Source organism: Mustela erminea, chromosome 3 (assembly GCF_009829155.1).
Source record: "Mustela erminea isolate mMusErm1 chromosome 3, mMusErm1.Pri, whole genome shotgun sequence".
In the NCBI taxonomy this organism is placed as follows: domain Eukaryota; kingdom Metazoa; phylum Chordata; class Mammalia; order Carnivora; family Mustelidae; genus Mustela; species Mustela erminea.
In genome coordinates this window covers 58,970,690-58,984,091 of record NC_045616.1, presented here as the reverse complement: position 1 = coordinate 58,984,091, position 13,402 = coordinate 58,970,690, and the positions used below count along the sequence as shown (strand labels likewise).

The 13,402-nt window shown below is 38.2% G+C and overlaps 1 protein-coding gene across 6 annotated transcripts in view; it reads left to right on the top strand.

Annotated features, from left to right (window-relative positions):
• Positions 1-13,402, top strand: part of MSH3 (mutS homolog 3) — a 182,926-nt gene that overhangs the window by 159,225 nt on the left and 10,299 nt on the right. For 4 of the 6 annotated variants that reach the window (XM_032335833.1, XM_032335838.1, XM_032335834.1 and 1 more), the window contains 2 exons: positions 7,461-7,647; positions 11,860-11,989. In XM_032335833.1, coding sequence (XP_032191724.1) covers positions 7,461-7,647; positions 11,860-11,989 — 317 coding nt within the window. Of the gene's footprint in view, positions 1-7,460; positions 7,648-11,859; positions 11,990-13,402 lie in introns of those variants that run through there. The other 2 variants (XM_032335837.1, XM_032335835.1) reach the window with 2 other exon arrangements.

The window sequence follows — 13,402 nt, the reverse complement described above, 5'->3', positions numbered from 1 at the left end:
TTAAGAAACCATTGTATGTTTGTTTTGTTTTATAAAAAATTAAGAAATTAACTTATTTATTTCTCATAACCTTCGTAAGAAGTAGAAAAGCAGGCAATACTGTTGTCACTGCTTACAGATGGGGAAGCTGAAGCACAGTGCTCTGGAACTTGTCTACTCACTTAACCTTTATGTCCTGCTGCCGCTTGGATAGGATTCAGTCTGTCTCTGTATGCTGCAGTTGTCAGTAATTAAACTCAGTAATTAGTATTAAGATTAGAAAAATGTACATGTAAACTTTTAAATGCATTCATGCAACATCAACTTTTTGCTGACATTGCAGAAAAAGCTGTTGTCCAGTTTGAGACACCCTCTTATTTTTCTTTTATCATAGATCCCCCCCAAAATTCTTTGATTGTGATAAGACCAGTTAACATGAGATCTGCCCTCTTAGCAGGTTTTTAAGTGTACGATGCATTTTTGTTGAGTGTAGGAACAATGTTGTGCTGCAGATCTCCAGCACCTACTCATGTTGGAAAATCAGAACTATATGCCTGTGGATTAGCAACTCCCATTCTTTTCCTCACCCCCACCCCAGCCCTTGGCAACCACATTCTACTTCTCTGTTTCTATGAGTTCATTTGTTTTATTTTTATTTTTTTAAGATTTTTTTTTTAATTTATTTGAGAGAGAGAGCTTGAGAAGGGGGAGAGTCAGGGAAAAGCAGACTCCCTGCTGAGCAGGGAGCCCAATGTGGGACTTGATCCCAGGACCCTGGGATCATGACCTGAACGGAAGGCAGCCGCTTAACCAACTGAGCCACCCCCACACCCCGAGTTTGTTTATTTTAGAGACCTCACATAAGTGGAGTCAGTATTTGTCCTTCTGTGGCTGACTTATTATACTTATTTCCAACATGACTCAGTTGATTTTAAAATAGGAATCTGGTGGTAAGGTGAAAAATAGAATAGCTGTTAGAGAAATTGAAGATAGAAAAGGTTATCGGAATAACTCAGATCAATGAATACAAATTAATGAAACATCAGTGGGATTGAAAGGAGAGTACTAAGGACTGGATACTGTAGATTAAGAGACCAAGAAGAATCCAAAGAGAACACCAAATTCTCATTTTTTATACTTACAGAGTAAAGGTACTGAGTTAGTTTTCTGTGTTGTGTAACAAACTGTCACAAACTCAGCAGCTAAGAGAAACAGCATATTATTTCAGAGTTTCTGTGGTTTCTGTAGTCGGTGGTCCTGTGCAGAGTTCTCATCTGGAAGCTGAACTGGGGATGGATCCACTTACAAGCTCATTCAAGTTGCTGGCAGAATCCATCACCTTGAGATGATAGGACTGAGTCCCCTGGTTGGCTTTTGGCTAGGGACTGCTTTCAGCTCCTGGAGACCACTCACAGATCCTTTTCCCATGGCCCTCTCACAGTGTGGCAGCATACTTCTTCAAAGCATTAGAGAAAGTCTCTAGTGTGGGTCTAGCAAGATGTAATCTCATATAACATCATATGATCTAGGGAGTAAAATCCCATCACTTTGGCTCTATTCCATTGATTGAAAGCAAGTCACAGGTCCCACCTACACTCAGGGGAGGTGGAATCGTACAAGGGGTGAATACCAGAATGCAGAGTTCATTGGGGTCACTTTATTTTGTGTCTGCCACACATCCAGCCTTTGACAGCTAGTACAGTAAGGAGATCGGAGTGTACATTCAGGAATCAGATGGACCTGGGTTCAAATCCTGACTCCATGAATGACTGGGGTTTTGGTCACTAAACCTGTTTTCTCTTCTGTAAATGAGGATAAGGTCTATCTCCTGTGGTGTCAGGAATCAGTGAAATAATGCAGGTATAACACTCAGGTGGGTGCCCAGAACACAGTAAAATGCTCATTCTTTCTCACGTGCATTATCACATTTGGGCTTCAGCCACTGTGAGGAATAACTAATTGAAAAGTTAAGTTTCAATTAAAGGATTTGCCCAAGTTATATAAGTTGATATTGATGTTCAGGATTTGAAAATTTAATCTAACGGACTTTTTGCTGTACTAGTATGAGCATAAATGAACACATTTGTGAAAATCATGGGACTTTGGGAAGAGGATGGGCCCATAGAGTTTAGCTGTTCCAGTCTCCCCATTTCACAGATGACGAAGCTTAGGACCACACAGGAAGGTAACCTAACTTGGCTAAGATGACACGGTATTTAGTGGCCAAGCCAGGACTAGAGCGCCCGCCGGTCTCTTCCCTCAAGTTACGTTTTCTACCATATTTGGCTACATTACATAATTTATAAATTGCATGACTTTTTAAAAAGTTTTCACTCCATCTTCTAGGCCAGAACTTCCTTTTTCAATGTGACAGCTGATTTTTTAATGCCAAGTGATAGATGTATAGAAAGTTCAATTTCAAGGCCTAAGGCCTAAAATAAGAATTCACTTATTAGGCTGACTGAAATTCAGCCTTTTTGAACATCTCTATTGTATAAAATGTGATTTGCTTCTTTAAATGTAAATTTAAATTACTGACTTACCTGTATACATTTATCTATAATTATTGACTCTATATTTTATTTTGAACTAATTTCTAAAGGCGCCTCAATGATAGTAATGAAAGGAGCACTTAAAAAGCATAGAATCTTGTTAGCAGCCATGTTAGGCCAGTATTTCCTGCTTACTCCCTGGAGCTGGGAAAGAAGACATTAATTAATATTCTTTTATCATTCTCCATCTTTGTACCAGATGTTTTGCTAGGGGCTTGGAGGAAGAGAAAGGGTCACCACATGACCAGGAATTCTCCCACCCTGAGACAATAACTCTAACCACGTTGATAACCTTCTATATTTTTTTCTGCACAGGCAGTTTTTAATAAAAATGACATTTTTATTAAAAACAATGATTACAGGAGCAATGCCTGGTCACAATAGAAGGGAGCTCAAATGGTACAGGGAGCATACAACTGAAAACTAAAAGGCTCCCCGCCTCAAACTCCCAGCACCTCTGGCACTGAACCCTAGACCACTGCACTCAAAGCAGTTGCTCTCAAGGATCCCACCTTTGTTCCACTGGTAGTTAACCTTACAATGTCTATAAAATAGTCCTCACTCTAATTTTAGATTTATTTGCTTTAAACACTAGCTGTTGAACTTCTGTCTACAAATACAAAGAAATCATTTATCATTATATGAGTCTTCTCATTTTTAAAACTGTTCTTACTTATACCTTTCCAAAAGCTCTCAACATCTGTCCTGCTGCAATTACCTCGTTCTTTTTTACAGGCTAGTTTACAAATGGAAGGAGCCAATAATGAGCATTTATGTTATTCGGATTTGTGTATATGTTACAGTCACATTCGCTTGACAGCTTAAAAAGTATGTAATCCTTAAGGTATTCGACTGTCAGAGGGGCCCCTCCTAAGCACCCCACTCTAAAATTCTCATTTCTGTCTAGCTTTTTGCACTTCTCCTATTCCCTATATCTCATGTTTTCCTCTCAAATGCTCTTTTCCCTTTTTGGTCTCTATCTCTCTTTGAGCAGTTTATTCATGAGAACTCAGAGTTCTTGAAAGTCTAAGATAAGCTTTATTTTGTCTTCATATCTGTTTTGCAAGGTTAAATGGATATAAACTCCCAGGTTCTAAATGTAAAGGAATTGCTCCCTTATCTTCTAGTTTGGCATTCATTATAGATAAGAAGTTTGGTGGCACCTTATTCTCATCCTTAGGAATTTTTTTTCTCTCTCTGAAGTGTTTAGGATCTTTCTTAAAATTTCTGTCATTTCTAAGATTTTACCATTGTGTTTCTAGGTATAAATCTTGTCTTAATAATCTTATTTGGCATTTTGTGGAAACTTTCCATTTGAAGATGCGTGTCTTATTTCTTCTATGATATTACTACTTTTCTTGTGTCTGGCTTCTGTACTTCCTATTGGGTGGGATTTAAACCCTCAGAAACTGACTATGTTAAAATTATTTGTGTATATTTTTCATTTCTTGATCTGTTTACTGGTCTCAGAGAATTCTTTGAATTTATCTTTCAGATTAAAACCGTGGTCCTCCACAGTATCTAATTTTAATCCCACCTATACAGTGAATTTTTTCAGTCATCATATTTTTAATTTACAAGATGTTTTGTTCTCCAGCTGTTCCTTTTTTTGGTAGCCTGTTTTATTTTAAGGCTGCAGTGTTCTTAATCTCTCTGAGGACACCAAATAGAGGTTTTGTTTGTTTTAACTCTATTTAGTGAATTATATTTTTATTCGTTTCCTCTGTGGTAGTTGTTTTGTTGGTTGTTGTCAGTCCTTCTCTATCCTCCTGTCAGTTTTCCTCAATTCTCCTTGATTTTTCTTTAATTTTGGGTGCTGTCCTTGTGTCTGTATGGAACACTGCTAAAGATGTTCTTAGCACCGGCCTGTGCTCCCTCAGCAGCTGGACAGGCCTCTTGCCCTCACGGATCCCTCCACGAACTCTAGACACTTTCTGGTGACCTCGTGTTTTCACATAAGATATGTTGTGACCATTTTCCGATGTCCTAAGTTCAAACATGCCACTTCTACTGGCTGCAGAGTTTTCCATCCTACTATTACTGCTCTTTTTTTTTTTCTTTAGGCATTTGATATTTCCAGGTTTTCACTGGATACCACTAAGGAATATATTTGTACATGCATTTTTCCTACCTCTGCAATAATTTCCATAGTGTTAATTCCTGGAGTGAAATTTATGGGTTGTGAAAGACTTCTGACAGACATCACTAAATTGCGTTTTGGGAGATTATATCAAGTCTCAGTCTCACATAAGAATACCCTTTTCCCTATACTCTCGATAGTGGTAGATATCATCGTTCCTTTTCAACTCTTTGCTAATTGATGTATATAAAACAGCATTTTATTCCTGTTTGAACTTGCATAATATGTGAATATTTTCATGAGTTTTTGTGTGTGAGAATTGACTCTTCCTGTCCTTTGCCTGCCTCTGTTGAAATGTTCACCATTTTCTTTTGCTTTATGAGAGTATTTGTTTTAGGAATATTAACCCTTTTTTATACATGTTGCAAATATTTGTGTCCATTTGTGGTTTGCCTTTAACTTTTTCCTATGTGTTTTTTGCTGTATACATGTTTTGGTGCTAAGTTTATAAAGCCACCTATCTACCTATCCAGAGATTAAATTTCATTTATACCTCTTGGTATGTTTATGGTTTCTTCTTTTATATAAATTTATTTTGTAATATGGTTTGAGTAGGGGCACATCTGTTTTGTTTTGTTTTCAAAATAACCACCTAGCTGGCATGTTTTTTTGTAGATTGATCGTTCATCCTTTCCTCCCTTCCTCATTAAAAATCTCTCCCTTGTCACATACTAAATGTTTTATGTGTGTATGTATCTGCCTAAAAATAACTTCCCAAGAGCATCCTACAGTTCATGAAACTTCTAGCTAGACTCTTCTGTTACCCTACTCTTTCTAGAAAACACTTAAGTATAATATTTAAAATATTGTATGAAAATCTTAGTGCTTGCTTGTTACTCTAATTCTTGAGAATCAAAGGCCTTCCCCCCCCATCCCCCCCCCCATGTTGGCCTTATCAGAGCACTTTGTTATCAGCCAAAGGTTCATTCTTTTAGTCAGCTTGCAACATATAGGGAGAAAAAGCAACTGTGTTAAATGGGGTTGAACATTACAATTCTGGAGAGTTGAGTGGTTTCAGAGATAGAAGAGTTTAACCTTTGTGGTGGGGAGAAATACTATTAAACATTGAAAATTGATATAAATAACAGTGTTTGAACTTTAAGAAAGTAACCAGAATGCTCGTAAGTTAGCAACATTTCAAAAGTTCTGTTTTATTGTTACTGATTTTAAAATGGATAAAATTAAAGCACTATATAGTGCTTTAATTTTATATATATATAGTGCTTTAATTTTATCCATTTTAAAATGGATAAATATATATATATATCATATATGTTATATAAATATATATGCATATTTCTTTTTTTTTTAAGATTTTATTTATTTATTTGAGAGAGAGCATGAGAGGGGAGAAGGTCAGAGGAAGAAGCAGACTCCCCATGGAGCTGAGAGGCCGATGCGGGACTTGATCCCAGGACTCCGGGATCATGACCTGAGCTGAAGGCAGTTGCTTAACCAACTGAGCCACCCAGGCACCCTATATATATATTTCCGTATAACCCCATCTATGGTAGAGTTATCCTAGATGGAGTTACATACAGTTTCTAAATGGCACTTATTCCTGGAGTAGTTCTCCTAAGGGTCTGCCAATCTGTGGGAAAAACAATGTACTCCATCTTCCCTGCCCAGTACAAGGTTCCAGCCCAGAGATGGTTAAGGCTGGATTTCACCATGACATTCTCCAGAAAGAAAAGGTACATTATGCTGCTGTAGGTCACATGTGAACTACTGGAGAAAAACTACATTGATGAAGGTATTTTGCTAAGAAAATAGTTAACCAGAACTCACAAAGCTAGTTAGCGGGTCGAAAACCTGAATTCTGAGTTTTGCTATTAACTGCATGACCTTGAGTAAGTATTGCTTAATGATTCTCCCCCACATACACTTTTTTTTCCTCCCAGAATCCTTTTACACTAAATAGACATTTCCCCAAATATGTTCTGTAGACCATTATTGCCATGAGGTGCTCTGGGAGTTTTAGGGGTCCACAGTGAAATGAGTTAGAGAAATGCTGTATAGTAGATTCTTCTCTAGAAAATACACAATGTACAGTATAATATATTTTTTTAATTTTTTATTTTTTATAAACATATATTTTTATCCCCAGGGGTACAGGTCTGTGAATCACCAGGTTTAGACACTTCACAACACTCACCAAAGTGCGCAGTATAATATTAAAGGATGGTGGAAATCTTACAGGAAAGAAACCCTTACATCTTTTGCACCCATTTCTTGACATCTCTAAGAACTGTGTTCCATGAAGTCCACTTTAGGAACCTGTTGTAGGTGTCTGAGATTACTAAACATCTTTCATCCTAATAAAAAGTTTTAGCTTATATAAATAAATTTTATTTCAAGGTGGTACTGTAATTTGTAATACACTGTGGAATCTTGTTAAGGAAATACTAGGGAAAAATCCCTTTAATTCTGTAATTTTTAGACTCGTGGATTTTTAAACACAACAACACAGAGAAGCATTATTTTCCCTTGGAATACCAAAACTTTGGTTTGGGATGATTGCCCAGAAGGTAGGGTCAGAGGTTTCCCTACTTTTTTGGGAGCTCTGTCCTATACCTCAGGCTCTATCCACAATGTTTCTACAGGGTGCACTTTGACGTTAGGCACTCCTTCATATCCAACACATGTTTTCTTTTTTTAATACGATTTCAGCTGTTATTGGCACACAGTATATAGACCCTCAGGGATCCTTTATTTTTCATAAAGTAATACTTGGCTTCCTAATAATAAAATTCAGAGGAAAAATCAAGATGTCTTCATCTTATTTGTAGGATGGGAGCGGCAGATAATATATATAAAGGACAGAGTACCTTTATGGAAGAGCTGACTGACACTGCAGAAATAATAAGACAAGCAACATCCCAGTCCTTGGTTATCTTGGATGAATTGGGAAGAGGGACGAGCACCCATGATGGAATCGCCATTGCTTATGCTACACTCGAGCATTTTATTAGAGATGTGAGTATCTTGCACAGCTTTTTGTATGTGAATGGTGCATAGCATATAAATTGTTTTTCTGGTCAGCTTCTAAAATATTCAAAATGATCAGGGATGCCTGGGTGGCTCAGTTGTTACGCGACTGCCTTCAGCTCAGGTCATGATCCTGGGGTCCTGGGATCGAGCCCCAAGTCGGGCTCTCTGCTCAGCAGGAAGCCTGCTTCTCCCCCTCCCACTTCCCCTGCTTGTATTCCCTGTATCACTGTCTCTGTCTCTTTCTGTGTCAAATAAATAATTAAAGTCTGTTTTTAAAAAATTATCTTTATTATAAGTGACTCTATACCTGCAATTGGCCATTAAAACACTCTACATTGAATTTAGATGGATTAGCCCTACATCTTGTCTGTAATTCTTTGATGTGTCTTCTTTGCTTTTGCTGAAACAGAGTAAAGGCCTCTCTGGCAGTATTTCCCCCCAGAACTGTTTTCATTATCCTTGGCAAACTCTGAATTAAAAGCAGGGACACCCCCCCCAACCCCAACTTGCAACCCAGTCCTTAAGGAAAGGACAAAGCCATTTTAAGCTATGAAATCCTTTTTTGAGCAATATCCTTCAGGGCCTTGGTAGAAGAGCTTTAATCTCATGTCTTTGTGTCTTTCTTTCACTCTTTGAATGCATATCTGTTTTTTCCAGAGGGCAGGTCTGAGCCTCTTGGTGTGAAGTTTTGTTTGTGTTAAATCCTCCATCCTTGTCATCTCCATCAAGCTCCCCACTTTATTAATGCTCTCTCTCTTTTCATTCTCGTCTCTCCTCTTCTGCCTCTCCTTCTTGGCACCTGTCCGGAACCTTGTCTGGTCTTCGGTTTTTCTCTTAGTATTTTGTTCTCTGCTTTTAAAACTCTTTCCTATGGGTCTTTCCTCCCTTTTCATTTCTCCTTCTCTTCCTTACATAACCAGTAAAAGCATATTTTTTTACTCCTATTCCTTTGCACAGCACAGGATGCAAAAATAACTCCCCTTTTCTTTAAACTTCTGTGGGCCTGTTTTTTGTTTGAACATTTAGTTAGCTTACATAGTTAACGGTGGCATGTTTTCGACTTTAAAATAAATACTTTTAATTTTTCTTAAAAAAATTCTTTATTTGTAAGAAGAACTCAGGAACATCTCTTTAATTATCGTAGAAACTGCATATCACAGGTTCAGGAAAGTCCTGTCACTGCCTCCCAAAAACATTCTAAACATTGATTTAAGAACCTTCAGGAATGAATCATGACAGACTGAATTTGACAGCCCCCTCTGAGCTTGATTTCATTTCTCCAAGTGCTTATCAGTTACTGTGACACATAACAAATTACCCCAAGACTAAGTGGCTTAAAACAGCAGTAATCATCTGTTAGATCTCTCAGGGGTCTGGAGGTAAGGAATTGGTGAGCACCTTAGCTGGGTGGTTTTGGCTCAGGCTCTCTCCTGAGGTTGTGGTCATGGAGTCATCTGAAGGCCTGACTGGGGCTGGAGGACCCTTTCCAATGTGGCTTGCTCGCTGCTGGCAAATTAGTGCTGGCAGTTGCCCAGGGCTCTCATTTCCTTTCTCTGTGAACCTCTCTTCATGGGGCCATTTGAAGATGAGTGGCTTCTGGCAGCTTCCAGAGGAACCATTCCAAGTGGCCCGAGTATTTTATGCATTTATGACAAAATGCGTTTTATGACCTAGCTTCACAAGCCACACACTGTCACTACCATCGTATTCTGTTGAGCACAAGGGCCAGCCTTGATTCGCTGTGGGAATTCACTGCTCAAGAACACGACCATTGGGAGGCCATGTTGGAGCCTGGCTACCAAAAGCAGTTTGGCGATATGTTAAAGATCCCTTTAGGAACCCTCAGGAACAAATCATGACAGAATTAAATTTGTCACTTCTCTTTTCATTGCTTCTATAGCAGCTTTTTGATGTTTTAAATGTTAATGAAGAAAGTGTTATTTTTAGATAAAATTTATGTTAGAGGTAAGTCACTGAAGAGGATTCTTCAGGAGCAGAGTTTCTACCCTTTTTTATGGATGAAAATCTGCATTTTCTTGGTCTTTTGATTGCTGGGATGGGGAAGAGAGAGCAGAGAGGAGGAATGGCGAAGCTCTGTGTGGCGGCTGCGAGCTGAAAATGGCCTTGAGGAGAGCAGCGTTATGACCCAAACCCTTAGGTCTTCTGGCAGCAAATGCATGTCACCTCAGGGAAGGGGCATCATGGAGACAGCTGGTCCACAGATACTTTGGGGGCAGATTCTAAGAGCAGCTCATCAAAGAAATCTTGCCTTAATAGGTTTATTGTAATTGTTATAAGAGAGAAGGCACATGTTCTGACTTTTAATGAGGTGAATGGCAGATGAATCAAAACTGAAGTTCTTTGATTTAATCACCCCCTTCTGCCAATTTTTACCTTTTTTTAAAAAAGGTTATTTATTTATTTGAGAAAGAGAGAGAGAATGTGTGAACGGTGGGGTGGGGGCAGAGATAGACTCCCAAGCACACTCCCCGCTGAGCACAGAGCTCATTGCGGGACTTGATCCCAGAACCCTGACATCGTGACCTGAGCCAGAATCAAGAGTTGGCTGTTTAACTGACTGAGCCACCCAGGCGCCTCTTCTGCCAATTTTTAGATCAAGATTTGGTGTTAGCTTCTTTTAAGATTTAAGAAATAAGGGATTTCAAAAATACATAATAATGTGTACTTTAAAATAATGCTTATTAAGGAATCCATAAATGTATATGAATACTAACAAAACAAAAGTAAATTTCAAAATGGCAGAGGTAGGGTAGGGAGAAAAGAAAGCTCTTCTTTACAGAATGCCAACTAAAAAATACAGAGAGAATTTTTTTAAATCAGCATTTACTAGTCACTGCATCATCAGGCAACAATGATCCATAGATAGCAAAACTTTGAGTTTTGCCACAAAAAGTGTGTGTGTGTGTGTGTGTGTGTGTGTGTTATGGAAAAAAGGATATTCACACAATCTCAAAGTATTACTCCAGAAGTCATTAATTACAAAGGTGAAAGGTGTCGGTATAGTAGAGAAATCTTCTGGGCACTCACTTAAACCAAATAAGCAAATTTAGCATCCCCAATAGTAGGCCAAATTGATATCATGTGGCTCTTGATACGATGTACTGAAAAGAGTATGGCACCACCATAAATATGTAATATATCTGCCAGTAAGGTTTAAGCTTATTTGGAGAAAAAAATCAACCAAATCCAAATTGAGGGACATTATACAAAACATGATACAAAACTCTTAGATATTTCAAGAACATTAATGTCATAAAAGACGTAAAAAGGAGGCTGGGAACTCTTCTAGATTGATGGAGACTAAAGAGACATGACTAGATGTGTGACATGCATGATCCTTGATTTTTTTTTTTAATATAGAGAAACTTTATTTACTGGGACAGTTAAGGATATTTGTGGACTAATGTTAGGTAATGGTAATATATCAGTGTTAAATTTCTCAAGTTTAATAATTTTATCTGGTTAATATGAGAATGCTTTTGTTCTTAAAAGATAGAATTTTAGGTATTTAGGGATGAAGTGTCATGTCTGCAATTCTCAAATGTTTCAGGAAAAAAAGTGTGTGTGTGTGTGTGTGTGTGTGTGTGTGTGTGTGTGTGTGTTATGGCAAAATGCAAACCAAATATAAAATATTTATATATATTTATATATTATATGTATAAAATTGAACCAAAAAACTGTTGTCTAGTTAAAGAGTATAGCAATGTTCATTGTACTTTTCTTACAGTGTTTATAAAGGTTTGAACTTTTTCAAAACAAAATTGGAGAAAAGTTTAAGGTAAAATTTAAAAATAAAATAACATTGAACCAAAAAACTGTTGTCTAGGGAAAGAGTATAGCAATGTTCATTGTACTTTTCTTACAATGTTTATAAAGGTTTGAACTTTTTCAAAACAAAATTGGAGAAAAGTTTAAGGTAAAATTTAAAAATAAAATAACAGGGACACCTGCGTGGCTCAGTTGGTTAAGCATCTGCCTTCAGCTCAGGTCGTGACTGCAGGGTCCTGGGATCTAGTTCCGAATCGGGCTCCCTGCTCAGCGGGAAGTCTACTTTTCCCTCTGCCTGTCGCTCTCCCTACTAATGTTCTCTCTCTCTGTCTCTGACAAATAAATAAAATCTTTAAAAATAAATAAATATAAAAATAAAATAACATTTGTCATGTCTTACTGCTTTAGGTGAAATCCTTAACCCTGTTTGTCACCCATTATCCACCAGTTTGTGAATTAGAAAAAAGTTACTTGCAACAGGTGGGAAATTATCACATGGGATTCTTGATCACTGAGGATGAAAGCAAAGAGGATTCAGGTATGAAATACACTTGCAGTAAGTACAACAGGAATGTTGTTGGTTTTCGTGTTTGATTCATGAATACGTGAACTTACTGCTTATTAAAAATAAAAGCTGTGAATGTTGATTATAAATGACATTTGTCCAAGTTCATTTTCTCCAAGCTTAGGGTCAAGTAGAGTTTACATTTATCTTTGCCATCTCTGAGCACTTCTCTGGTTTTTGTCTACCTCATTTTTCTATAAGAAGGAGATGGGGTCAGAGGTGCCGTGTAGGTTTTACTCTTAGATTGGTCCCAGGAAAGGTGCCTGAACAGTCAAGTATATTAGTCATCTTCAAAAATGTCTCATCCCCAGTATTCTATACTGAACATATGTTTTATCTTAACTTGACAAGGGAACTGAATGTTAGGTCAAGTGGCTTGCCCACGTGGGCCACCTGGGTAGGGGTTGAACTAAGCCTAGAGTCCTAGAATCTGCTATCTGCTTGCAGGTTCTTTCCTGCTCTGCTAGAAGAGGTATGTGGGATCTACACTATTTTTCCACCCTTCCCACCCTGGACCACTGTCACAGGAATGAGATGTTTCATGAAAAAGAACATCATTAGCCAACAGAAATAAATTCAAGCGCTCTAAGTAATATAGTCAGTTTCAGTATAATCTTATTTTCCTGTTCAGTAGTAATTTTTTTAAGCTCCCAGCCTGTGGGCCAGCAGTGGTTTACACAGTTGGTGTGCTGCAATGGAAAATCCATCACCCAAGACACTCCAGGGTCCAAATTTTATTTTGGAAAAGTAATAAAGATGGACCTGAAAAAGAAATCAGGCAGCTGGCCCAAATAAAACAAAGCCCTGGACCTGAGCTAAATGTAATGTTAGGCAATCCTTGCCTTTCACCACCATGCAGTCTTGAAAAACACATCATAAATTCTCACATGGAAGCAGTTTCATGTCTATTAATCTGCATCCAAAGTGACAGGAGGAGCTTATAAGCTAAAACCCAGTGGGATAAACAAGAGTTCACCAGCAGGGAAGGGTCAGTGATAAGCCTTGATGTGAACTGACTACCAACCTGTAAGTGTTCTGGCATTTTATTTTATTAATTGAAATTTATATTCATGAACCTAATTTTAAACATGAAATGATGCTGAAAGGCACATGCTAACGGGCAGAAAACCCCTGCCTCTGTCCCTTCCCTCCATGCCCCCTCCCCGTCCAGTCCCAAGGCAGCCACTTTCACCTCCTTCATCGCTCTTTCCGAATCTCTAAATCATACGCTTATCTGCCCGTCTCCTGCTTCATCATCTGGACACATTATTGTTCGGCTTCTCATTGTGCTGGTTGGGAGTCCTCAGCCTTTGCTGCTCTGACCTCCCAGGGTACTCATTCCAGGTTCTTTCTGCCTCATTCCTCTTCAGAGTTTTCACTGTTATT